Below are 26027 nucleotides of genomic sequence, written 5' to 3' on the forward strand. Positions count from 1 at the left end.
AATAGCAACGTGCCGGCGGGCGAGGTGGGTCTTGTTTTCATCGGGTTTAAAAGAACGGCAGTTGAGGAGCGGCGTTAACGGTTGTCGTGCAGCCGGGAAGGTGGCTTGGGCGAGGCGGTGGCCAGGTACTCGCGGCGGGACCGGCCTGGGAAAGCCGGGGGAGCGTCGCGAGGCTCAGCACGCTCAGGAAGGAAGGCTGGGAGAGAAGCTGGTGGATTCGGAGCCGGTTAGAAGAAGGGGAAGCGAGGAAAGCGCGAGACTGAGGAGAAAAGTCCTGGCTCTCAAGCCTCGTTTTTCAAGGGTGGGCTTCAACCCTCAGCATGCTGAGCATTCTGGGAGTTGAAGTCCTCACGGAGTTGCCGAGGTTAAGAAACGTTGCTTTAAACCAGGGTGGATTTGATTTAAATCAAGTCGATTTAAATCACTAGTAAAAAGGCTTGATTTAAACCAACTCGACTTAAATCATATTTTTTTAAAGAGCAACTGTCATCTCTGTCCCGCAGCGGCTCCTCTTCTGACCCGCTGTTGACTCACCGACAGTCCCAATATTGCAGGATATACAGCCTCATGCTACGTAACTAAGCTCCACTTCATGCTGAATAAATTTAATTATTAATGTCTCTTAAATAGAAAACTCTCTTTAGATAGAGTTTTACTCCAAAAACATTTCATTAAAATAAATGTGATAAAAAATTTAAAAATCCGATTTTAATTTTTTTTAAAAAAAATATATCCACCCTGCTTTAAACCTCTTCTGTGAATGGGAAATTCGCAACCTCAGAAGGCCATTCGGATGGGAGTTTTCACTGCCTCTGGGTTAATATAAGGTGGTGAACGGTTGTTGAAGACTGCCTGAAAAGTTCCTTAGCAATAAATGATGTTCATTTCAATATAACGTGTTTCCCCCAAAATAAGACAAGGTGTTATTTTATTTTGATCCCCCAAATAAGCACTTGGTGTTATTTTTGGGGTGGTCTTAATATTTTTGAGGTGCAGAATGCAGCGAGCGTGGTGATCTGGCTGCTGCTGTATTGCAAAATTTAAGGAGAGGGCTTATTTTAGTGCATGCACTCAAAAGGCTTATTATCCAGGGAGGGATTATTTTTGGGGAAACAGGGTATGTGATCGATAATGCGAATAAGTAATCCTACCCTTACAAATAAACTGTGAGCATGAAATAATTTCATTCTAAGTGGTGGCTTGATAGAGATGGATCAGAGAGTTAGACTTAAATGGATACCGCGAGGGCTAGAATTTGAAACACAATATTTTTGCTATAAATATTAGCAAAATCTGTTTCTGCATATGTAATTTTTCTATTTATCACTCCGATTTAGTGCAGGTTTTCATATTTTTATGTTGATTCTTTCCCTGGTAAATTCATGAACATTTTGAAGCAATATTACTTGCTAGAAGATATTGCAGGTATGAGAGCCCTTTTTAATTCTTATAAACAAAATGACATCAGTTCTGTGATATGAAGAGGTTGATTGCTATATCTAGTTAGGGGTATAGTTACTACATTTGAAGACTGCATAATTTCCCTATTTAACTAATTCTATGAAATCTGGATTCATAGACACACTAAATCATGGTTTACTTTGATTTATTAAATAACCTATCATTGACTCACTTGGGTAAACATATATGCTAAATCATGGTACAATAATTACATTGTACCATAGTAGCTAGTTTACACATGCTAAGCTACAAAAGCTGTTGACAGGGCTAGATTTATAAATTGCAAATAACTCACCATTTATTTAATTACTTTGTTAATTAACAAATTAACAACCCAAGCCATCCTAGTTCATAAACAACCTTTTAATACTTCCAAATATTCTAAATGTAATCACTCCTGACATGCTGCATGTCTATCCCTGTGTTTATTTTTTACTAATTTTGTACAATCTCAAAAGGAAACGTTTGCAGTCTATTATTATTGTATAGCCATGGAAACTGGTATCAGGTGCAATAAGCACCATGTTGAGCATGCACTAATTTGTATGCCATAATTTGCAATCCACAATGACTGAATTTACTTGTACTAAGAAGAAACCATATCCTGACTTAGCAAAATGTATGAACTAATCTTTGAGGGTTTAGTAGACACAGGCTTTTTATGTCTTTGTCCACTGATTGTTGTACATTTAAACAGATAAATATTTTAATGTTTCATATGGCATTCTGTAAAGCTGAGACAACCAGGTGATCTACTAAAGCTCCCACTGGACTTGACTTGTTCAGGTTACATCATGCTTTTCATAAAGTGTACATAGTGATTTCTAGACAAGGCATCCTCAGGAACTTCATGGGAGACAATGTAATCATATCCAGAGTTTCCACACTATTTTTTTCTTCTGTTTAATGATGTCCGATTCTTTGAGATGCTTGGACAAAGCCTGCTGTTTTCTTGGGAAGGTTTTTCTGAAATAGTTTGCCATTGTGTCTTTGCTAGGACTGTGATAAAAAGACTTACCAGCCGGCTTGTGCCCAAGAAAGAACTAGAAATCATAATCTCCTGATTTCTAACATGATACCTTACCCTCTATGCCAGACAGATTCTAATGAATTTACCAAATGTTAGGATCTACTTCAGTTTTTTTTAAATAATTCGATATCTGCCCAAAGTTATACAACAAAATGTTTATTTTTTGAAGGTTAAAGGGAATGTGTGTAAGTCTATATCTAACTACTTACCATTGTAACTTTAGATGTCTCTAATAGATAATTTCAAGATAATTTGTTTAGAGATAGCAAGATAGTGTCAAGAAACTTCAATCTGTACTAAAACATATCCTTTTTGCAGCTTGTTCTGGAATTTCCTTGTCCGATTGAATAGAAACCACTGGGCTGCTTTTAATTTCCATTTGCTCATCCAATTCCTTTTCAAGATGCTTTGTTTTATTCAAATTTGGTTGTTCAATGCGTCCCCTGCGCACAAAATGACTGATACGAGATTCTAGACCTTCACATTTGGGCCGATCCATTAACGGTTTGTAATTGCGGGCTTTCACTCCCTCGATTAAAGCATTAATCTGGTTGTGGACTGGTGGAGTTACCTCTCTCCAGAGTATTGTTGTGCTGTTGCTTGAAGCTGTAATCAACAATTTGCCATCATCAGAACAAAAAAAAGCATTTAATTTACTAATTGCTTCTGCCCTTTGAAGTAGTTCTAAATACACTATTGCCAAAAGTATTCACTCACCTGCCATTACTCGCCCATTCCTAATCCATAAGGTTCAATAATATATTTTGTTTAACATATGTTAAACAAAAGGAAATGGTTCTTTAAAAACAATGATCATTAAATATGAAGTGAGTTGTATGCTTATATAAAATGGCAAAATTGAATTTTACAGATAGACTGAAGTATACACTATACCAGTAGTCTACCACATGGTAAATTGAAGGTTCACTTTAATACAGTTTTTAAAAATATCATTCTTCCTACCTGGCTCTGTAGGTATCTTTGCAAAATCCAGGCCCCATAACATGCTGTACAGCATCTGAGTTTTAATAGCGTGGTTCGTCCAAAGCTGCTGAAAGCGTGTAACATTAAATTCCTGGACCTGATGATCATAGATCCACTGGATGTTTTCAAACTCACAATCGTATAAAACTAGAGGAAATTCCACTGCCATGCTGCAAGGTAATCAACTTAAATTAGTACAGATCTGGTAACTCCAACAGAGTGCACATTGCTTTGAAAATATTACAGCTCTTGAAAACAAATCAAAATGATAAAACATAATTTTAACAAAGCAAGCTCAAATATAGAGAGCCATTATTGCCAATATATTAAGATTGTGCATGCTTTCAGGAATTCCTACCTGTATTGTGGTTTCCTAGGATTAGTTTCTATATCAAACAGTTCATCAATAATATCTGGCTTCTCCATCCTTTGTCCAATCAGGAAGAGAATGGCCATCATGCAGCGGACTTGATGATAGAGGAATGCTTGGCCTGTTACTTCAAATGCATATATTTGGAAATGGTTGGGTTCTTCCACTTTCCTTTCTTGATCTGCAAGCTTCACTTCTGCAGTCAGGATTGTCCTCTGAAAGTTGGTCACACCGTTGGCTACATCCATTTTGCAGAGGTTACGAAAATCATGGGTCCCTATAAATCTTTGAGCTGCTGTATTCATAAGAGTGACATCCAGATCAGCACGGGGGAAGAAGTAGCAATAGGTCCTCTTCAGGCAACTAAATCTAGCACTGAAGCTAGGATCTACAGGGGTCCATGCCAATACTCTTATGTCAGGAGGGAGCACCTGATTCAAAATATGGGTGTAGCGGATCTCCTCTGAAATATGACTTTTACCTTCTGTGTAAACAACCCCAGATTTATTCTCTGAAAGGTTTGACCGGAGATCCAAAGAGATCACCTGAAAATTGCAAAAAAGTTATGATTCTAGAATTAGGTACATATTTCTTTTCTGTTGAACTATCATTAACAATTTTCCTGTTTATCCAGTGGTGAAGAGATTCCAGCTAACTGGCTATGGTATCATTTTTTGATATACTGATGTTTTCATAATTTTCCTGTTCATTTATAATATATTCCTAAGTGCTTCCTATGCCAATAAAATGTAACCAGAACCCGAATGCCGAAATACCACTTTCATTGGAATTGCAATAGAATGAATTTTGATTTAGTGGAGCTTCATACAACAGATTTTCATGACAATTTATGTCATTTGCAGAATGGTGTTAGGCACATAATACATTTTGGGCTAAATGACATTACTGTAATTGAAATGACACCATTTCACAAATAATGCTTTTGCGTTTAACAAATGTTACTTTGCATTTAACAAACATTTATGTATAACAACGTTTTCCCACAATCCATTAAAGCATTTCAATGCATAAAGATTTCGGAGTAGTTTTTCTTGGAAAATCTGGATTTCAATTGCTTTGATTAACATTTTTTGTTACTTGTAATAATAGATCTTTTCTAAATAGTTAAATCTCTTTTGCAGAAATAATAGCTTGTCATCAGTTGCAGATTGATTCTCAGACTCATCCCCTAATTTTATAATAGATGTCTTAGCTGACTATTTACAAATGTTATAATTTAAACCATTGTAATGCATTAATAATAAATCAGTAGTTCTTGTTCTTATATTCAGAGTTCTAACTTATTGTGCAGTTGAGTAAGTATCAGCTTATAGAATGGGCAAAAGCCCAAATCTCTAACAGAGCTCTTTAAATTATATGGGCTGGAGAAAGAGAGCTGTGTTAGTGTGTGATGGCAAAAAATCAGGATTCTGAAAGTATATTTTATTGTCTAAAATGTTATTAACAGTTGTAAATTTTTATCAGGTGAATATGATCAAATGACCTGCACCTCACAAAAGCTTATGTCTTAATATTTATTAGTTGAAAAAGGTACCTTTTAAACAGTTTGGAGGATTATTAGTTGCAATAACACATGTTCTCTGTGTCACCCCATCGCTCATTTTAGTGTGAATTAAATATTAGACTTACTTGTCCAAATGCACTGACTCCCTTGTCGGTGCGTCCACAGCGATGATAGTTAGAAGTCTGCCTGCTGGCCACCAACCGAGTTTTTCCCAGAGCTTCAAACAGTTTCTCTTCTATTGTATTGTTGGTGTTCTCCTGGCTGGCAAAGCCCTGATATTCCCACCCCAGATAGGCGATCTTGAGTGCCACGTGCCTCTGGCCATAGGCACTGAAATTGAATGGCCGCTGTGGACGCTTCTTCCCCTTTCCTGATGCTGGGAGGCCATTCCCCTCGCCTGGGCTTTTTCTGTTTTCCAAGAGCCTGCCTTCCAGCCTTTGCACTGTCTCTTCCAGCTCCTGGATTCTCTTCAGTAGCCTTTCTGTTTCTTCTGTGCCTTTGGCCATTGGTCGAATGCTATTTTGAAAAAAGAATCTGCCAGTATGAAAATGCAATAGTAGTGGAAAAGAATCTTTCTACAAATAACCAAATGAATACAATCTGTATTTGCTACTAAAAGCTATTCAGCTAAAGAAAATTAACTACCTTGCTTGCCAAATGTTTCTGCAGTGAAAGCTTGTTGGGATTTTATGAATTTCATTGCTGAGAACTGAGTGTCTGCTTTTGTTCACTTACAGAATAATCTGTTTTAAACCACCTTTATACTTGGAGCCTCCATTTCTAAGCTGGCCAAAGAGCAAAAGGTATCTTTTCCAGGTATGCATACTAATTTGTGACCAAATTAAGCCCTACTTGCCACCTGATAGAATTGTTTATTCAAGGGCATCCAGAGCACGCCCAATTAAGCAATGCCATTCATCGGGACCCCCAAAGCATTCCTTCTACCTCATGGTGTTCTGGAATGAGTGCAAGGGGTTCCAATCCTAATGGCATTCCAGAGCTCCTTAAAGACCTGCTCCTTCTCGCAGTCATGGGCTAGATTGGTGGGAATATGACATGCTTATCTTCTTGGCTAATTCTGCCATCTTGTTATTGTTGCCATTTTCCTATATTTATTACTTATTTTTATATTTTGAATTGTCCAGAGTTGAAGTCAGGAAGTATGAAATTGAATTAAATAAGATTTTTTTAAGCTGTTCTAAGGGAGAAGTGGTTAAAAAGAAAAGCAAAACAAAACACAAATTGATTTTATTAGAGAGTGCATCATTTTGCTGTTATTATTTAGAAAATGAGTACTGCAAAAATCACAAGTTAATTTAAAAGGAAAGCTGAAATGCTGATAGTTACTGAATGTACAGAGGTGGGAAAAAGGACTTAAAGAGCATTGAGAAATAAATAACAAGTTCTGTTGTTCATTCCTTCTTAGACATACATTCCTTCAGAAATAAACTCCATCCTTGCTCTTTAGAAATAATTGCAGCAACTTATCAAGCTGTTGGGAGTTACTACACTCTATTTACTTTTCCAGTCTAGGCACAGGGACGTCTTGCTTTGTGACCCAGAAGTCTGCCCACCTCAAACACCCCCCCCCCCAAAAAAAAACATTTCTAGGAAAGGAGGGGATTGGGGTGAGTATGCCTTTACCTGAAAAAAATATTTGGGATGTGCAGTAGGGGTGTTTCTATCTATCTGGCCAGAGGAGCTGAGGAGGGTTAATAAGATGACCTGATAGAGATGAAGTTGATAAATAAGCACGAGTTGTAAGGCATTTATGACGTAGCAGACTGTACAAACCTAGCTTGGTATCTCTTTTCCAGAATTAATAACTACCCCAACTGAGGGAAGCAATGCAAGCCCTGATACGACCCAACCGATACAAATGGAACTCTATGAGCAGGGAAGACCGGCTCAAAGAAGCTGCCATGGACTTTATTCGCATGTGTGCAGAACAGGGGGATGGTGATAGCCCGAGACAGCTTCAAGCGGCCCCTCAGCTGGACCCTTACCCGAGAGCCTCGGTGGCCTCAGTGGCCAGACCTATGCTTCCTACAATGATCAGGCAAGGTCAGACACAATCCAGCTTCCAGTCAGACAACCAGTCAGAGAATTCCAGAGTTTCTAAGAAACCTGTGATGAAAAGGAAAGTTCTAAGGCGAACGCCTGATGGAGAAGTGCAAGTGACAGATGAATCTATCATTAGTGAAACAGAATCTAATAATCCTAGTGTCCAGCAATCCAGTCCTGAATGTGAGAACTTAAATCAGAGAATGTTCCTTCAGAATGCTCAGGAAAAGGAGGAAGAGTGTAAGGAGGAGAACCAGCCCCAAAGTTCCCCTGGGTCCGTCTATTCTTGGAGTCCTTCTGAGGAAAGCCAGAATCAGTGTTCCCGAAAAGAGAGCCAGAGCCTCAGCTCTTCGTCCTTGGAGCAGGACATCATCCTAACTGGCCATCCCAAGTCTTTCATATTACCAAAGTTGGAGCAGCTCAGTCGGAACAGAATGAAGACTGATCGGGTTGCCCGTTACCTGGAACACAAGCACGACTGGGAATCCCTGCGGCTTCCAGGAGAAGACCCCAGGAAAGATGTGCGCTGGAGCATTCGGGAACAGATGCTCTGCAAGTCAGAATTGCCTCCTAAACCGGCTCAGCCTGTTTATATTCCCAACAATTATCTGGTGCCTACAGAGAAGAAGAGATCTGCCCTGCGCTGGGGAATACGCTGTGACTTGGCTAACGGTGTGGTGCCTAGAAACATCTATTCCTCCTAAGAACCTGGAATCTTTAAAATGTCATATACAGAAGAATTTAGTAGATCCCAAAGAGCTAGCTCTACCTCAAATATGCAGCTAAGCTATTTTTATTTCTTTCCAATTCCAAACGCCACCCATTTAATCTTAAGATCTATCTCGGATCTGAATGCCTACTTTCTTGCAAAATATTTTTTTAAAAGCCACCATTGTTTCAGATCATATTGTTTGAATGTACATATTACCTTATAAAAAGACAGGCAGAAGATGAATCAAAATCTACTGAAAGGATCCTTGTTTTTTCCCCCAAGATACTTCATACACATTCCCTCTTTCAACTCCTATGCTTTTAAAAAGTTTTAACTTGTGGATGTATAGATTAAATTAAATTTATGAAGTGAAATGATTATTTTATTCTTTCCAAGGATGAACTTAATTTCTCCTGTTTTTCATCATTCATTAGAGTTGCTGTTCAGAGCTACAGAAGTAAACTTTTCTCTGGAATGAGTTTAACGGGTATACTTCCTTGTCTATGAATAACAGTGCACAACACGGCTTGCACAAGCGAACATTTCTTTGTAACGGGCCTCCAACCTTGGCCACTTGATGACTTGTGGACTTCAACTCCCAGAATTCCTCAGCCAGGAAATTCTGGGAGTTGAAGTCCACAAGTCTTCAAGTGGCCAAGGTTGGAGACAACCCCCCCCCCCTCCCCGGCCAAGCCTGCCACTTGAGAACTTCCATAGGTTGGCGTTTCTTAAAAGGTGCCAAGTTTGAGAAATGGTACAATATGGGGAGCGCTCAAGTTGTTGGTCGAAGAAGCTGCTTTAAATGACACCCCACCCCCCAAGGACATTTTTCGCGACATCCCCAAGATACCAGGAGCAAAACGATCCCTCCGTCAATTCTGGAAAGGCGTGCGGGACCCTTCGGCGCCAGAGCTCAGTCCTACCTCCGCTGAGTTTCCACGCGCACATGGGTTGGAGGCAAAGACCGCCGAGCGCCGTGCCACAGACAGCTTCCATACAGGAAATGACGCGCCATTCACCTGTCCCATACAGAGCGGAGGTTTCTGGGAAGTGGAGTCTTTCCGGGCCCCGCGTGGCCTGACGCCGAACGTCAAGAATTTTACGTCACCAGTCTTTCCCCTCACCCAGCCTAAAACGGGCGCCCCTCGGCAATCTCTAGGCGGGCGGGGCGGGGCACGTGAAGGCCCCGCCCCTCTGTGAGATGACCATAGCAACAGCGCGGTCGCTCCGCCCCATTCCAGCGGTTATAAATACTGGGCGGTCGCGGCCTCGAATCAGGCCCCATTTGTTCCCGCAGCGTTTGACAGTTGTTGCCGGTGTGGTTGCGGCCCAGGCTCTGGTCGCCCTCAGGATGGAGGGCAAGATGTGGGCGAAGCCGAAGTACTTAGCGATGGGGCGTGGGGGGGTGCCCCTTGGGCACTTGGAACACAATGTAAGAGCCAGGCGAGGGCCGGGGCTTCTGGCACCCCGGAGCCCCGATCAGAGTCTTCGCTCCAGTCCTTTGCCTCCCTCCCTCACACACACAGCGCCTTCATTCAGCTGCATCCTGAACAATAGTGGGAGGGGATGAAAGGCGATCTTTGCACATGCCCAGAGGCTCTTCGGTTGCTTCTGTGGGCGCTCCCTGCTGGTGGGCTGAAAGCTGGTTAAAAGCAACTGACCGAATTAGGGCTAAAATCTCAGCCTCAGTGGCTGTCAGGTATAGTGCCTCTATCCAAGGGGGCTCAAATTGGCAATTTAGAAGTATGGGTAAGTCTTCCATTGAAGACTTTCTCGTTTCATTTATGGATGGATAGGGTCGTCCCCCCCTCCCCAAAGCATACCTAGGGAGGAGGATTCTTCCACTCTATATTACCAATTTTTTGTCATTGGCTCTTCTACTTTATTCTGTCTTGCCCTGTACCTAGCAATTGTTTTAAAACAGCGTGCATTTTAATTATGTTCTCCAGATTGATTACAGGCCCTTCGGCTTTGTAGAGCATCTATTTGCGGTTACGCCCGTGATGAAAAAGGAACTTTTCAACCAATCTTTGCATTTATGACCTTTGCAGGCCTGTAAAGCAAAGCTGAAGTCGCCACAAATACAGTGGTGGTTTCATTTAGCGACTGTTTTGCTTAATGATGGAGCTGCTGGTCGTCATTAGGGTAGCTAAACAAGGCCTGCCTATCATTCTTCTGTGGCTGATGCCTCTTAGGGGCAAGTCATTATTACGTTGCTCCTCTTCAAAATAGCTCTACTGGGGCCAATATGTCAACATCCTTGCCCGTAAAGACCATAAATTGAATGCAGTGTAAGTGCTAGACTAAGAAAAAGCATCAGAAACAATGCACGATAAATGTAGTTTGAAAATAAAAGTCATTGGATGTGGCTTGGTTATAAAAAAGGGAAGGATCAAATTGCAAAACCTATATAAGAAAGGAGGATAATTAACTCTTTTTAATTTTATCAGCTGCCCAAGTCCAGTGGACGAATCAAGAAAAAAGCTGTTCTTCTCTGTTGTGCTGTTTGTCTTCTAAAACATTATCCCTGCAGAGATTCATATGGCTCCAACTCTGATATTATAAAGATCTTGGAATTAAGGCGAATAATAATGAAATATCTGGCTGTTTTCTGGCCTTGGGGTAGAGTAGGCGCTGGGCCCTTGTGGGAAGTTCTCTTAGAGTACCATGTATGTGGTTCCCACACTCCCTGACGTACACATTATATTCTTCATTATATTGTCCTGCTTTTTAAAGTGTAAGCCACCCAGAGCTACTTGGAATTGGGTAGCCTCTGAACTGAAATAAACATCAAGGAAATTGTGGTTGGGCGGAGTTGATCAAATCCTGAACAAAAAAAGAGGGGAAAGGTTTAAAAACAAAAGGCAATGTGCGAGGCAAGGTTTATAGGAAGGCATTGAGAGCTTTACATCATTGATTAAGTATAAACTAGATTTTAGCTGTCTTTCTTTTTCTTATCTCATTCCTTAATTCCTTAACTTTGTTGTTTTTGCATTTTGCGTAATGTTACTCCCCCACTTCCCCCAAAGGAAATTGTGTGATGGGTATGTATTTATGGACTAACAATGATCTGCTTTTTTGTTACGTTGTGTGGACAATTTTGTTTATGAATACAGTTTTTGAAAATATATTCTATATTCTACTATTTCAAAGTAGATGTGATCCAACAGAACTTTTTTTCCAGTTGCCCAAACCTTTTGGTCACAAACTCGTTAGTTTCCTACCAGGGCTGTACTTCTCTTTGCTCAGTTTCTTATCTATCAATATCTGAACTCTTCTTTATCTGGTTCTTTCTGATCATCTCTCACCAAATGCCACACCTGTTCCTCCATTGCTGGCATAAGTAGATATTTCTCTCTTTGCCAATCCCTCTATTATACACTGCTTGGTTCTTTTACAATCCCTTCATCTCATTCCTACTTCTCTTGTATTTTACTTTTGCCTTTCTGTCTTTATCTTCATTTTTTTCTTGGGAGTAGACGTATAGAATTTTCTCCATTAGCCCAATACCTCAACCATCACAGCACACCACTCTCTGTATCATCCATGCACCATCCATCTACACCCATCTGCCGTCTATTATCTATCGCTCAGATTTGTTGAGAATCGGTTGGCATACAAGTTTAATTAAATTATTAGCTAACCATGGTTAAATTACACATTGGCTGTCGAGAACTACTGAGTCTCAGGTGGTTTGTTGTCTGCCTTTTGTGCTCATAGCTTTACAGGACAAGCATCCCTGGAAGACTTCTCCAACATCCTCAGCCTTTCTTAGGGACAGGTAAGAGGTGAGCTTGGGTACTTACTGTTTAAATACCACAAAAGCCCTGTTTCCTAAGCTGTGTGCCCTCATATGCACACAAGAAACAATTGAATTCCTGAGCTATAAGACATAAATTTATAAATCATCATACCAATATTTTCAAGGAACATTATTCGTCCCTTGCATATATTGGTATGATGATCTAAGTTAGCAATCCCCAACCTTTCTGGCACCAGGGACCGGTTTCGGAAGAAAAATTGTCTTCCATGAACTGGGCTGCTGGTGAGGGAAGAGAATGGTTTCGTGCACTGATGAAGTTTCACTTGCTCACCTGCCACTTGTGCTGGTGTCCTGGTTCCTAGCAGTCCACGGACCGGGACCGGTCTGTGGCCCAGTGGTTAGGGACCACTGATCTAAGCGATGTGTATTTTATCTGATGATATCTGGAGCTCATTGCTTGTTATTTACAGCAGCAGTACTGAACCTGTGGTCCGTGGACCCCTGGGTGTGGGTGTGTGAGGTGGTCACGGGGTCTGCAAAGGCTTGAAGAAGTGCTGAAATCTTGAATTAGGTCTTGGTAGTCCATGGTCACAAAAGGTATTTGAAAGGGGGCTGCGGTGAAGAAAATGTTGGGAACCACTGATTTACACTATTAACCGAATCTGTACTGTGTTAATATTTTTGTATTGATCTGCATTGTCCAGATCAATGGATATCAGCCTGAGGTCTGGGAACTATTGGTTGTCCATCCAAGTATTATAGATGGTTTCTAATGCAGGTACCAGAATGTGTGTGTATGCGTTTGTATAGTTTCAAGTGGCCCCCAAAGGGGGTGATTTTATTTTGAACCCATTCATTCTCCTAAAACCATGAAATATAAGAGCTGGAAGGAAACTCTTTTGACTTCCAACAGGTTTACAAGACATTCTTTACAATGTATTGTAAAGTTTGTTTTATTAATTAAATCACAATGAAGCAAGTCATGGTTTAACGCAGTGGATACCCTGTCCTCCTCCTATCTCCTCTTTCAGAAAAATCCGTTTTGGAATGAAATTATGAATGGGTCTGTAAATTAATTCATACTATCTTTAAAAAAAAAATCTCCCAGAACCATAAATCTCTACATTGGACTTGAAATGTTTCTTAGCTGTATTTTAAGTTTTTTTTAAAAAAAAAAAATAGCATGGGCCAATCTAAACATGTTTGGAAAATTCCTTTTAAGGATGCGCCGTTAGGAGGAACAATGTGATCATGGAAGCACAGGATGACAAGGAAGATGACAGAGGTAGGATTATGGATGATGGAAAGCTGTACTTATCCCTAGCTATGCTTGAAATAGTATGCCGATGTCTGGATTGGATCCCTTCAGATTGTGGCACTTTTCCTGGGAGTCAAATATTCCTACATATTCCAAAGTGTCTCCCGCCCCTCTGTTAAAATTGGCTACAAGTAGTCTTTGTTAAAACAACCAGTCACTTATAACAGATCTCCCCAGGAATACAGGTAGTCCTCAACTTACAACCACAATTCAGCCCAACATTTTTGTTGCTAAGAGAAAGAGAGTTATTTTCGCCTCATTTTACAAACCTTCTTGCCATGGTTGTTAAGTGAACCACTGCAGTTGTTAAATTAGCAAATGTGGCTTCCCCATTGACTCGGCTTGTCAGAAGGTCATAAAAGTGATCACATGACCCCAGGACATGGCAACCGTCATAAATAGGAACCAGTTTGCCAGGCATTTTGATCACGTGACTATGGGGATTCTGCAATGGTCATAAGTCACTTTTTTCAGGGCTGCTGTAACTTCAGTCACTAAGTGAACTGCATAAGTCGAGGACTACCTGTAGTTACAACCTGGATTTGAAGTTAGGCATCCCCTCCCCAGGGTCACATGATTACATTTCAGAGCTTGGCAACTGGCCCATGTTTATGGCCCTTTGAAGCAACCTGTGGTCATCAGACCAGGATTTACAACATTTTTTGCCGGAAACTAGTGTTCACATCCCATTTGTGGCAAAAACAAAAAGCAAAAAACCCACCACCCATTGTAGACAATGTGCGAGGAAGAAGATGGTGTTGGCAGAGTGCAGGGTGGGCAAAAAGGACATAGGTTGGGGGGCAGTTGAAGCCCCTTGTGGCCCTAAGTGCAGGTGAGTTGCCAAGCATCCGAAATTTGGTCATATGACAGCAAAGGTGCTGCAATCGCCGTGATTCAGGGACCGGAGGTAACAACTGTATCCTTTGGTGCTGTGGTAACATTGAACAATTGATAAACAAATGGTCGTTAGCCAAAGTCCAAAGTTATGCAGATTTACATGTTGCAGTCCGTATAACAATTATACGGAATTTAATCAAGCTTTATAGATTAACTCTAACCCAGGGGTGTCCAAACTTGGGAACTTTAAGACTTGTGGACTTAGCATAGCTGGCTGGGGAATTCTGGGAGTTGAAGTCCACAAGTCTTAAAGTTCCCAAGTTTGGACACCCCTGCCCTAACCTGATGACCAACAGTCCCTATTGTCGTCTTGCCAAAGGTGAAATGGAAATGCATGTACAAATGCAATTCCATTTGACACTTAGTTCATTTTCTGGTGATTGATAGATTCCTCCCCCCTCCCCCAAATAAAGCTGGCTGCCAAAGTTTTTCATTGATGAGGACATCCATTTAGTACGCTCATGTACTAAATGGAAGATGTGATTTCCAAACTCCAGGAGTTTGAAGAAACGGTGAAGCCATTCCAGTTGAAAGCAGCCACTCCTTGACTTTAGGAAATAAGTTGAAATGATTTCAGTTCATTTTTCTCCAATCACAGAAGTCCATTTTTATTCCCCGGGCTGACTTTTCTGCTGTTAAGGCACCTGCATACGTGGTTTATAATCCAGCTGCTATGATGGGAAAGGAACAGAAGCTGGAACAGGGCAAGAAATATCAAGCACCAGTACTTTTCAGTTGGTACAGTCTTGCCTATAGCCTGGTGAAAAAGCCACTGTCCAAGCAGTTTTGAAAAGAAAGGTCTTCCCTCGGGAGGGTTGTATCTGTAGAGGGTATAAGCAGCTCCCCCCTGGCTTCCGAGTCCATTTCTTCCAGGAAAATGCTTAACTGGTTTATTTTCTCACTTTACCCAGTGAGTGTGGCAGAAATGTCCCTCCTGAATAAGCTGATCCGGACGTCTCTTGTGGAATCAAGTCATCACGTGGAGATTCTACAACGGGATCCCAAATCGCCACTGTTTTCCGTAACCACCTTTGAAAAGCTGCATTTGTGAGAAATCGAATTTCCAAGTCATTATTTTTAGCACATTGAAAGTCCACAAACAGTTTCCAGTCCCTTATAAAGCAGTCTATAAATATATAATAGATGGTTAACCGAGGGATTTGAAGATTACTGTATTGTTCAGCTTAATCTGTGGACTGCTTTTTCTCCTTTCTTCATATGTGTATATGCACATTTATAGAAAGAAAGGAAAGAATATATATAGGATCCACCCCAGCTGGTTGCTCAATTTTTTTCCAATTTTTTTTAATATAAATATAAAAATATATGAATTTACTCTTTTCCCTTTTCTTTCAGCAATCAGCCAGGGTGGATCCTACACGTTGAATGTTAAATTTACTTGATCACTTTTTCCTCTTTCTTTCTTTTTGTAACACTATTTTTCTTTGTTGTTAGGGTTGAATGAATGTTTATTTTTGTTTCATTTTGTTTGTTTGTTTGTTTGTTTTACTGTTTTGTATTTTAATCTTTAGTGATAAAACCATACGCAACCTTAAAAGAATTTCCAAGTCATTCCCCTTGATGTGTTCATTCATAATTATGATTAATAACAATAACAATGTTATGAATTGTTACTAAATTGTTCAGCAGTACATTTGAACCTTTTTGCTGTTTTATGGACAGGAAGCCAGAACTATTGCAAGGTGTTTATGGCATGGGTTTTAACAGGCCATCCAAGATACAGGAAACCGCACTGCCAATTATGCTTGCTGATCCGTAAGTTGTTTTAAAAGAAATTAGAAGGACCTTGCTGGTGTTGTAGGTCAGGAAAACTCTATATAAGTGATGGTGAACCTTTTAGACACCAAGTGATGGTGAACCTTTTAGACACCAAGTGCCCAAACTGCGCATGCACATGCCCAAACTGTGGGTGGACATGCACCAGTGGTGGGTTTCAAAAACTTTTTAGAACCTCTTCTGTAGGTGTGGCCTGCTTTGTGGGAGTGGCTTGTAGGCCATGTGACCAAGTAGGAGTGGCTTGCCAGCCATGTGACCAAGTAGGAGTGGCTTGCCAGCCATGTGACTGGGTGGGCATGGCCAACTTGTAAAATGTGGTGAAACTCACTTAACAACGCTCTTGCTTAGCAACCAAAATGTTGGCTCAGAAACTCTGGCATTTGAAGCACGCAAGTCTTAAAGCTGTCAAGTTACAAAACCCTTGCACCCCTAACCCTTTAGAAAAAAAAACCCAGGGGTGTTCAAACTTGACAGCTTTAAGACTTGTGGACTTCAACTCCCAGAATTCCTCCTCTCGCTCTTTATCTTGATGAGGGGGGGAAGGAGCTGGAACCGGTTCTAAGCGGCACAGTAGATTTGTGGAACCTCTTTATAGAAGAGGTGAGAACTGGCAGGAATCTACCCCTGACATGCATACATGTGCAGCAGAGACCCGCTGGCTGGCAGAAGGCTGGGCATCCCACCACTGACAGCACAGCAAAAGGTGAGATCTTTTTCTTTCGTGAGCTTTTGTTTCGTCGTTTGCAGGGAAACAGAAGCTCACAAAAGAGAAACGCCACGGAGATATGACCTGGGACGACAGCACACGTGGCAGCAGAAAGGGCTCTGCGTGCCACCTCTGACAGGCGTGCCGTAGGTCCGTCATCATGGCCCTATATCAATTAGGCAGTGACTTCTATTAGCTGACTTGAGTGTCTGGGAATCTCAGTTTATCTGCCTTAAAGCTGAACTACTGCATTTCTTTCTTGGGTTGTCAAAGATGGTAATTGTATAAAAAGAATGCTGAACTAATTGACGGGACTTTAAGGCTCTTATGAGCTAAGATAAAAGCAAAACAGCTTTTTGGGGGATGGGGCTGAGGTGATGATAGGTATTGTTCCCAAAACAATACAAAGACTTAGGCTTCCAGATTCATGTTTGCTTTACATATGACAATCTTGTTGCAGAAATCTTTTCAGCTTGTTCAGTTTTCTTCATCCTTTGAAAGTATATACTTTCATATATTATTGTTGTTGTTGTATATTTTCTTAGTCTTGGTTTTATGAAATGTTCTCCTGGTTCTCCTTATTTAAATGCCATTTCCATTTTATTTTATTTTATTGTCTATTTTATATTAAAAATAAATCCTGGAATCATTTTCTTTCCTTTTCTCTTGCTACTCAGTTGTTCTCTGTTTTGCACAAATGTTAATAAAGTAATTTTGTATTTCAGACCCCAAAATCTTATAGCACAAAGTCAGTCAGGGACAGGCAAAACAGCTGCATTTGTTCTAGCTATGCTGAGCAGAACAGACCCAAAGAAGGAATTTCCACAGGTAAATGTCGCTAATCTTGCTGCTCTCTTCAAAGACAATTCGCCAATGCTGTTTTGTGAGCAGAATTTTGGGTCTTAACTCGAGTAAGAGTCTTTCCTTTCTATTCCTTTCCTTGACTGAAAAATATGATAGCAAAAGTTTTATAATCTGAGGTTTTGTAAAAAATAATAATAATACTTTTCACTCAAATGTTGATGTCCTTGCTTTTTTGGCACACATTTAATTTAAGGAATATAGCTATGTGAGCAGTGATGAAACAATTCACCCAAACATTATTTTATTGGACCAATTCAGCGTGCATACCTCTACCCGTACCCACAGACACTTGACCTCAAACAGTTTCCAAAATTGCCTGCTAAAAAAACAATGCTGTGAGTGAGAAACTAACTCAGGTAATATCTGCCTTTGTAAAACATTTGCTGTAGAGTTGTTCCTATAGAAACAGCAAAAATCTTTTACAAGTTCAAGTCAGGAAAGTACAGGTAGTCCTTGACTTACGGCCACAATTGAGGCCAAATTTTCGTTGCGAAGCGAAACATTTGGTAATTTTGCCCCATTTTACGAACTTATGGTCCACAATTGTTCAGTCAATCACCACAGTTGTTAAGTTAGTAACCCGATAGTAACCAATTTCATTGTATTTATTTTGTATAATGACAATAAAGGCTATACTATACTGATTGTTAAATGAATCTGGCTTTCCCCATTGACCTTGCTTGTCACAAAGTCGCAAAAGGGGATCATAGGACCCTGGGACACTGTAATGGTCATAAATGTGAGTAGTTGCCAGGCATCTGAATTTTGAGCATGTGACTATGGAGAACACTGCAATAGTTGCAACGTGAAGAATGTCCATAAGTCACTTTTTTCAGTGATGTCGTAACTTTGAACAATCACTAAATGAACTGTTGTAAGTTGAGAACTTCATGCAAAGGTGGAGGGAATTCATATGTGTGATCATACAGAAAGACTCATTCCGGTATGAGTCAGTCTTTCTTAAAATACAGAAGAGTGGCACCAAAATAATCCACATTTTATGAATGTGCTGCGGTTCAGCTCCTTTTGAAAGGAACATGGGAACAATTGCTGGGAGATGGCGATTTCATAAGAGGTAGCTACTTTGTTAGTCATAATTACTCCACAGTCAAGTCATAATTGAAAAAGCACCCCAGGAAGTTGAATCAATGAATGTGAAAATGTGCGTCTCTTGTTGAAAACTAAATTAAAATGTGGCTATGAAGATAAGTCGTACATTTATCTTGTCTTGCCTTGAAGTGCCTCTGCCTCTCTCCCACCTTTGAACTGGCTGTTCAAACTGGACATGTTGTTGAGAAAATGGGAAGATTCTGTGTCAACATAAATGTTAATTATGCTATTCGAGGCAACAGAGGTAAGGATTTCTTACATACTGTATATGATAGATGAGTGATGGCGAACGTTTTGGGCACCGAATGCCCAAACCAAGAATGTGTGCACGTCGGAGCCCCGGAAACTTAAAAGACCAGTTGGTTGGTGCACATGCATGGCTGGTGTCCTGGAAACTCAAAGACCAGCTGGTTGGTGCGCATGCATGGACTGGTGTCCTGGAAACTCAAAAACCAGCTGGCCAGAATGCGCAGATGGGATGCATACTGGCCACCTGCTCTTCTGTTTTCTGGCGCGCACATGCACTCACTTCAGAGGGTTATTGATTAGGAGGCAGTGTTTCTCAATCTGGACAACTTTAAGATCCGTGGACTTCAGTTGTAGTCCATGCATCTTAAAGTTGCCATCATTAAGAAACACTGCCTCCTAATCAATAACCCTCTGAAGTAGTTTGGCCTCTAAGACAATAATTGGTCCAGAGTCATCCAGTGAATTTTCATGACTGAAGATCTACTTGATTCTGATTCCTCCAGAAAAGTCCACCATCCTGACCGTCAGGATGCAAAGCATTTCCACCATCTCTTTCTTGTGCTAATACTCCTGTACTTATTTTGTAAAACGCAAATGTTGCCAATCTCCCTTGACGCATACTCATGACCGCATCTCCCCTTCATATAGGGGACTCTTCCATAGTTTTTTTTTTAAAAAAAATTGTAGGAAACATTTCAAGTCGCTAAGCACAATACTACAGTTCCATTTTTCATCCCCACAGATGAATGAATGAATATAAAGTTTATTATGGTCATAGACCAGCAAAAGACAAGAATCTATTTACAATAATATTAAAAGATAATACCAATAGCAATAGTAAATAATAACATCCATAACAATAACATGCATTATATCATACAGTTTGCATTATGCCCATATGTACTCCCAGATGGTTTTTGCTTCAGACTTGGAAATTTTCTGGTGGGTTCTTGTTAATTTATTCGAATCTTTGAGGGTGGGTGGCGTGTATTGGATGAATGATATTGCTGTAATTTACAGAACAATGGAGTTGGAAGGGATCTTGGAAGTGTTCTGGTCCAACCCCCTGCTCAAGCAGGAGACCCTCAGCTATTTGTTGTCCAGTCCCTTCTTAAAAGCCTCCACAGCTCCTGAAGGTCTCCCACTGATTGATTGTTCTAACTGTCAGGAAGTTTCTTCTTAGTTCTAGGTTGCTTCTCTCCTTGATATGCCCTCCACATATTCCATACGGTATTATAAATCCTAAGAGTCTCAGCCAGCAGACCAGTAGCATGTAAGTAGGCGTGGATGACATTCCAAAATATCTGGATGGCACCAAGACCTACTTGCATGACTGCAACTTTTTGAAAAAGAAGGCACGAAAGCTCTGCATGGTTCTGTTTCTCTTTTGGGTTTCAATAAGAGTAATAATGTTTATTCTCACATTTGTTTGGCCTTCACAACAATTTTATAGGGTGCCTAACATTCTCTTCGATTTTGTAAGTATGAAATTGACCTGGAGACCCTAAGGAGAAATGTCCTGACAGCTAGAACAATTAATCAGTGAAATGAGTTGCCAGAAGTTGTGGGCGTACAACACTGGAGGTTTGAAGAAGAGCCGGGACAGCCACTTGTCTGAAATGATACAGGGTTTTCTGCTTGACCATGGGGTTAGACTAGACGACCACCAAGGTCCCTTCCAATCTGTTATCCTGTTGATTCAAGGGTCCTAATTATCCAGCCTATTCAATTTCATATTTCCCTCATTCTGAACAGGACCAAAGAAAAACAACTTCACAAAATTACTACTACATAGCCTTAAGTTTTTTTTCATTGCAGCAAATAATGCTTTTTACATAAATGTGTTTTTCTTAGTTCCAAGGGGGACCTCAATAAAAGAACAAATAATAATTGGGACACCCGGGACCCTGCTAGATTGGTGTTTTAAACTAAAGCTTTTTAATCTGAAGAGGATCAGAGTGTATGTGCTGGATGAAGCAGATGTCATGATCGATAAACAGAATTTCTTGGATCAGAGTGTTCGTATCCAGAGGTAAAACATTTTTTCTTCTTCTTTTTGTTTCTGAATAAGGGTTTCTTTTCCACTGCTAAACATCCAGAATATTTAACTTTTCCCAAATTGCCTCAATGCCACACATCGTCCAAAAGACAGTTGTAAACATTCAGATCATATAAGTAAATAAATACAACTTTTATGGATTTATATTATTGAGAAAATCATTAAGATTCCTTTGCCAGAGAAAAAGCAGATCGCATGTTAAACAAAATGGCAACCAGTGCAGCTCCCACAGGAGAGGTGACACATGTGCAGGCTGCCACGTTTTGCAGCAACTGAAGCTTCCACGTGTTTCACATATAGTCGTCTATAAGTCTAAGTGTTATTGTCATAATGCTATTAGTTGAATATGGCCCTGTGTCTATGACAATTCCCCATGTCCAACTCGCTGCAGACAAAGAGCCACACTAATATCAAAGAAACCATGGAATGGAGTTATTGAAGAAAGGATGCAAAAGGAAAAACAGAATGAAAAGTGCATGGCAAACATCAAAATATCTTTTTAGTTATTTTAAATAATTAAATAGAATCGTTAGATTGCCCGGCAGTGGGTTGGCCACGGCAGGTGGTCCCAATTTTGCCCTGTAGATCTTTGCTGATGAGCTATTTTCTGTCACTGGAATCCCTGAAGATCAAATCTGGAAACCTCCTGTGTGTAAAAACCACACTGAGCTGCAGGCTCCTTGAAACAAGTTCCTTCCTTTATGGGAATGTTGGCAAAGGGCCGACGCAGAACAGTTTTGGGGGGTATTTAATATTGGCTCCTTTCATTCCTATCTGTTGGAACTATTCTTCCTTTAAAACCTTTCCCCTAGGAATTTGTCCTCCGATTGCCAGCTGCTTCTCTTCTCAGCAACCTTTGAGCAGCCTGTACTAAAGTTTGCCCAGCGCATCATCCCTGAGCCCAACATCATTACGCTCCGCCGAGAAGAGCTGACCCTCAGCAATATCCGGCAGTATTATTTTGAGTGTGAGAGGAAGGAAGAGAAATTCAGAGCTCTGTGCAACATCTACGGCAGCATCACCATCGGCCAGGCCATCATTTTCTGCCAGGTAAGGGGCTCTGTGGTCCACCCTTCAAGGTCAAAGCCATCTAGGAACCCAAAGTCATGCAGCCCAGTTCTGCTTCTATCATCCTCTTCCTCTTCCTCTTCTTCCTCCTCCTCCTCCTCCTCCTCCTCCTCCTCCTCCTCCTCCTCCTCTTCTTCCTCTGTGTGTGTGTGTGTGTGTGTGTGTATGTGTATATATGTGTGTGTGTGTGTGTGTGTGTTGTATTTGTACTGATAAATACATAAAGGGAGACTAGTATAGATCTATTTCGAGCTAATTAGCTCTCATCAGCTAGCCATACCCTTACTGGGATTTGAACCTGGACTGTATTATATCTTAGGCAGGAGTCTTAGCCACTAAGCCACAGGCTCGCCTCCTTATCAGTTGAGCCAGGGAAATAGGTATGTATTTGTGTTACAACCCCTGGTATGCCTAAATATGGGAGGAAGGTCACTATACACAAATATATACCTATATTTATATATACCTATAACCTGCCGACAAATACATACCTATTTCCCTGGCTAAACTTTTACCAATACCCAAGCATGTATATATTATTAAACAATATCCATTGACATTTCCTTGTTGTTATTATAATTAGCTAAAAGTCATTTACTATTTATATCCCAACTCCTCTCGTCAAACCCCCCAAACATTACACCTTTATGACAAAACCTAAATAGAAGTTTGTTAATAAAATTTATAGGTCTTTTTCCCAGGTCGCAATTTGCAATCTATCCTGCAACCTATGTCTGCCAGGTGGGTTGTAAAGGAATACATTACAGGGCATCAAAAACGCAACTGGTGGACTGTCTATCCCAGGGCTTCCCTTTGTGCCACCCTCCTTTCTTGTTGTATACTTTTGACAGACACGCTACAATGCTAAATGGCTGTACCACGCCCTAAGAAACGATGGGCACCAGGTGTCCCTGCTGATCGGGGAACTGACAGTTGAACAGCGGGCAGAGGTGATCCAGCAGTTCCGCGATGGGAAATTCAAAGTTCTCATCACAACCAACATCTGCGCCAGAGGTACAGTTCTAGTAGCTGAAGCTCTCTCCCTGTGTTGGGACCCAGGCCGCCTAGGCAGAGTCCTCAGAGCATCGATTAAGAGTCCTTTATTGCTTTGTTAAATACCACAAGAAATGGTCCTACAATGGATGGTAAGACTCGGCCCTTCCCGGCAGGCAGTCGCCCTCAATCAATACAATACCAATAGCAGAGTTGGAAGGGACCTTGGAGGTCTTCTAATCCAACCCCCTGCCTAGGCAGGAAACCCTATACCGTTTCAGACAAATGGCGATCCAACATCTTCTTAAAGACTTCCAGTGTTGGGGCATTCACAACCTCTGGAGGCAATCCCACAAACAAAAACCAGTAAACAGCAAAAACCAACTGGCAAAGGCAGAGAGGATGTCCAAAGAGAAGCTGCAAGTCCAAGAGGGAAGGCACAGGCAGAGACATGAGTCAAGGCTGATATATTCGAAAGCTGGGGGAGTGTAAGCCCAAGTGGACTCCTGAGAAAGACGGCCTCTTCCTGCCCCTGCCCCCCCCCCCCGCTTCTCCTTAAATCAACCCATACCAGGTCTTCCTTGTGAAGAGGGATGGGGTGCCCTAATCCCCATTAGCCTTGCAGCCTTCCTTTGAGCTTGCCTCTGCTCTACTCTCCGTGCCCTTGGATCAAGTGGGGGAGGCAGCTGTTCTTCATCAGAGGGGATCTGCTGCCTCTCAGCACCACTGCATGTCTACAGCCGATTCCTACCTGTGTCTATCAGGGCAGGCAGCTCTCTGTCCTGTCGACCACTTCCCCCAATGCCTGAGGGGCCTGGGACAGCATCGTCCTCAGGCCCCGGCCTCTCCAAGCGTCCCAAGGGAGCCATTCCCGTCAGACGGTCCCAACTCTGCCTTCTCCTCCTCCTCCTCCTCCGAAGTTGGCTCTGATGAGGCCGTGACACACTGGCTTTTGCTGCTGCTTTCCAGGCAGGTCATCCATGCAGGTCCTCTCTGTTTATCTTTCTCCCTAGGCATTGACGTGATGCAGGTCACCATCGTGGTCAACTTTACCTTGCCTACCACCGTGTTCCGAGGGCCTGACTTTGAGGCCTACCTCCATCGCATCGGTCGAACGGGCCGGTTTGGAAAGAAGGGCCTGGCGTTCAACATGGTGGAAAGGAAAAACTTACCTCTTCTGTTTGAAATCCAAAATCACTTCAGTGAGTGTGATACGTTCCCTGGGCCAAAAACCCACAAGCGGGGCGGGGGGCAGGGGGGGGGTGTAATCCAATAGGTGAAGGTAGTCAGAAGCCTCATCAGCTTTGAGTTTGCCTCAGAGCTGTAGAGTGGGGAACTCTGAAGGCTGCAATGCTTGGAAGGTCAGAGGCACAAAGAGATAGAATCCCCTCCCTTTAATTTGACAATAATTCTTCACGTCGTTCCCTTTAAGTCAAGTGGGCATTTTTCTGAGCAGGTGGACCTCTCCCAAACAACATTGTCTACAGCCATGCGCCTTCTGAATTTCTTTGCTCACCCACACCTCACTTATCAAAAGACCCATCACAAGGCCCTCCCCTCACACGACACTCCCATTACAAGACCCTCACCTGATCTAATCCATCACAAGACCCTCACCTGACGTGATCCTCCCATCACAAGACCCACTGACCACACAAAGCCCTTATAAGCAGAACACCAATACTTAAACTCTGCTGAAGATGCTACCTTGCCTGGTAGCAAAATGTTGGGAAACCAACTCACAAGCTCAGAGAACAAGCCTCCCCCCTCAGCCTACCTTCAGCTACTTTTGCTGGGGATAGAGGCATTCTTGACAACTGCCTACCTTCGCCACAGGTGTTTTTGTTTTGCAGTTTCTTGTCATCAGGAGGATGTAAATATAGAATTTGAAGCCTGGCAGGCAGAAAGGGTAGTGTAGGCAGTACTGGGTCACAAACTTCAGAAGATGTACAGTTGGTTCTCAACGATCACAACTGAACCCAAAAGTTTTGTTGTTAAGTGAGAAATTAGTTGAGTGAGTTTTGCCCCGCTTTACAACTTTTCTTTCCACGTTGGCTTAAGTGAATCGCTGCAGTTCTTAAATCAGCAACACGGTTGTTGGGCGATTCTGGTTTTCTGATCACAAAAGGGGGATCACAAGACCCCAGGACACTGCAACCGTCATAAATGTGAGTCATTTGTCAAGCCAATGTGAATCGTGACCGTGGGCATGCTGCAACGGTCATAAGTGTGAAAAATGGTCACAAGTCACTTTTTTCCAGTGCCGTTCTAACTTTGAACTGTCACTAAGGAAACTGTAAGTCAAACACGGCCTGTACCTACTGCAATTCAGTGGCTTGGGTGCCTTTCCAGAAAGTCAGCTGCAAATTCTATTTCTTCTTTTCAGAGATCTTGATCCAACGCCTTGATCCAGAGGATATGGAAGCCCTAGAAAAAATAGAAGACTGAAGCCCTATCGTTTTATACCAGAGTGCCCATTTTGCCCATTTTGCTTTGTCAAATTAAAGGAAAATTGTCTTGTTCCTGTATTTTCCTTCTGCAAACTGCTGTGGTGGTACATAGAATTGTTCACATGATTGACAGGAAGAGTCCTGAGCTTAACCAACCATTCATCTCCAAAATCCCTTATTATCTACCTAGATGCACTGTGCCACTTTTTAACACTGATGTCACTACCAGTATACAATCATTTGGGGTCTTTTTTTCCTGAGATAATGGAGGAACTTGGCGATCCACACTATAACGTTGTTTTTACTTAAATGCCTTACTTCCACATGTCCCATATTTCCATCACACAATTAAATAGTATTCCACAATCACTTGTGTCAGATCATGGATATCATCAGATCCAAATACATGATATTTGACTTTGAGAGCACTAAATCTGTACCATTTGAGCTAAAGCTTAGGTTAATAAAGTGACTGTTAGAAGAGAGCATAAAAACAGGTAATTAATCTTCTTGCCTCTAGGAGTCAGTAGCTGCTTGTATGAAAAGCTGAGTTACAGGCGAGTTTGATTTAAGGAGATTATGTACTTTATGTCTTCCCACTCCTATG

General features: G+C 41.5%; 3 protein-coding genes across 12 annotated transcripts; 2 read left to right on the forward strand and 1 right to left on the reverse strand.

Annotated features, from left to right (window-relative positions):
• The first annotated feature begins 31 nt into the window (after window positions 1–31).
• On the forward strand, window positions 32–8520 carry HYLS1 (HYLS1 centriolar and ciliogenesis associated). 6 transcript variants are annotated; one of them, XM_081961231.1, is made up of 4 exons: window positions 32–125; window positions 6108–6186; window positions 6899–6998; window positions 7188–8520. In XM_081961231.1, the coding sequence occupies exon 4, from the start codon at window positions 7218–7220 to the stop codon at window positions 8136–8138; it is 921 nt and encodes a 306-aa protein (XP_081817357.1). In that variant the 5' UTR covers window positions 32–125; window positions 6108–6186; window positions 6899–6998; window positions 7188–7217; the 3' UTR covers window positions 8139–8520. The 6 variants fall into 6 exon arrangements, with proteins under 6 accessions (XP_081817357.1, XP_081817361.1, XP_081817360.1 ...); XM_081961234.1 differs by having other exon boundaries at window positions 50–125; window positions 6108–6173; XM_081961233.1 differs by having other exon boundaries at window positions 86–226.
• On the reverse strand, window positions 233–9206 carry PUS3 (pseudouridine synthase 3). Of its 4 annotated transcripts, none has more exons than XM_081961226.1 (5): window positions 9070–9206; window positions 5496–5904; window positions 3834–4390; window positions 3455–3645; window positions 233–3097 (listed from the first exon to the last, which is right to left on the reverse strand). In XM_081961226.1, exons 1-5 carry the CDS (start codon window positions 9159–9161, stop codon window positions 2778–2780), a joined length of 1569 nt encoding a protein of 522 aa, XP_081817352.1. In that variant the 5' UTR covers window positions 9162–9206; the 3' UTR covers window positions 233–2777. The 4 variants fall into 4 exon arrangements, with proteins under 4 accessions (XP_081817352.1, XP_081817353.1, XP_081817351.1 ...); XM_081961227.1 differs by having other exon boundaries at window positions 5496–5886; window positions 9070–9204; XM_081961225.1 differs by having other exon boundaries at window positions 5496–5886; window positions 8997–9157.
• A 126-nt stretch (window positions 9207–9332) lies between these two features.
• Window positions 9333–25605, forward strand: DDX25 (DEAD-box helicase 25). Of its 2 annotated transcripts, none has more exons than XM_081961220.1 (12): window positions 9333–9578; window positions 11867–11927; window positions 13132–13194; window positions 15036–15171; window positions 15808–15900; window positions 17353–17455; window positions 18731–18845; window positions 20705–20882; window positions 21722–21959; window positions 22829–22991; window positions 23984–24172; window positions 25357–25605. In XM_081961220.1, the coding sequence occupies exons 1-12, from the start codon at window positions 9348–9350 to the stop codon at window positions 25416–25418; spliced, it is 1632 nt and encodes a 543-aa protein (XP_081817346.1). In that variant the 5' UTR covers window positions 9333–9347; the 3' UTR covers window positions 25419–25605. The 2 variants fall into 2 exon arrangements, with proteins under 2 accessions (XP_081817346.1, XP_081817347.1); XM_081961221.1 differs by having other exon boundaries at window positions 9453–9526; window positions 25357–25600.
• Window positions 25606–26027: the final 422 nt, after the last annotated feature.

Source organism: Natrix helvetica (genome assembly GCF_964273705.1).
Source record: "Natrix helvetica genome assembly, chromosome: 8".
In the NCBI taxonomy this organism is placed as follows: domain Eukaryota; kingdom Metazoa; phylum Chordata; class Lepidosauria; order Squamata; family Natricidae; genus Natrix; species Natrix helvetica.

What these genes read in the sequence shown, in the direction of transcription:
- HYLS1 (XM_081961231.1), top strand. Translation starts at nt 7,218, where the DNA reads ATGCAAGCCCTGATACGACCCAACCGATACAAATGGAACTCTATGAGC.
- PUS3 (XM_081961225.1), bottom strand. Translation starts at nt 9,142, where the DNA reads ATGGAAGCTGTCTGTGGCACGGCGCTCGGCGGTCTTTGCCTCCAACCC. An exon ending in GAGGGATCGTTTTGCTCCTG is followed by an intron (nt 5,887 to 8,996) that starts GTATCTTGGGGA and finishes TTTTCAAAATAG; the next exon opens with CATTCGACCAATGGCCAAAG. An exon ending in CCTAGGAAACCACAATACAG is followed by an intron (nt 3,646 to 3,833) that starts GTAGGAATTCCT and finishes ATTACCTTGCAG; the next exon opens with CATGGCAGTGGAATTTCCTC.
- DDX25 (XM_081961220.1), top strand. Translation starts at nt 9,348, where the DNA reads ATGACCATAGCAACAGCGCGGTCGCTCCGCCCCATTCCAGCGGTTATA. An exon ending in TGACAAGGAAGATGACAGAG is followed by an intron (nt 13,195 to 15,035) that starts GTAGGATTATGG and finishes CACTTTACCCAG; the next exon opens with TGAGTGTGGCAGAAATGTCC. An exon ending in TGAAATCCAAAATCACTTCA is followed by an intron (nt 24,173 to 25,356) that starts GTGAGTGTGATA and finishes TCTTCTTTTCAG; the next exon opens with AGATCTTGATCCAACGCCTT.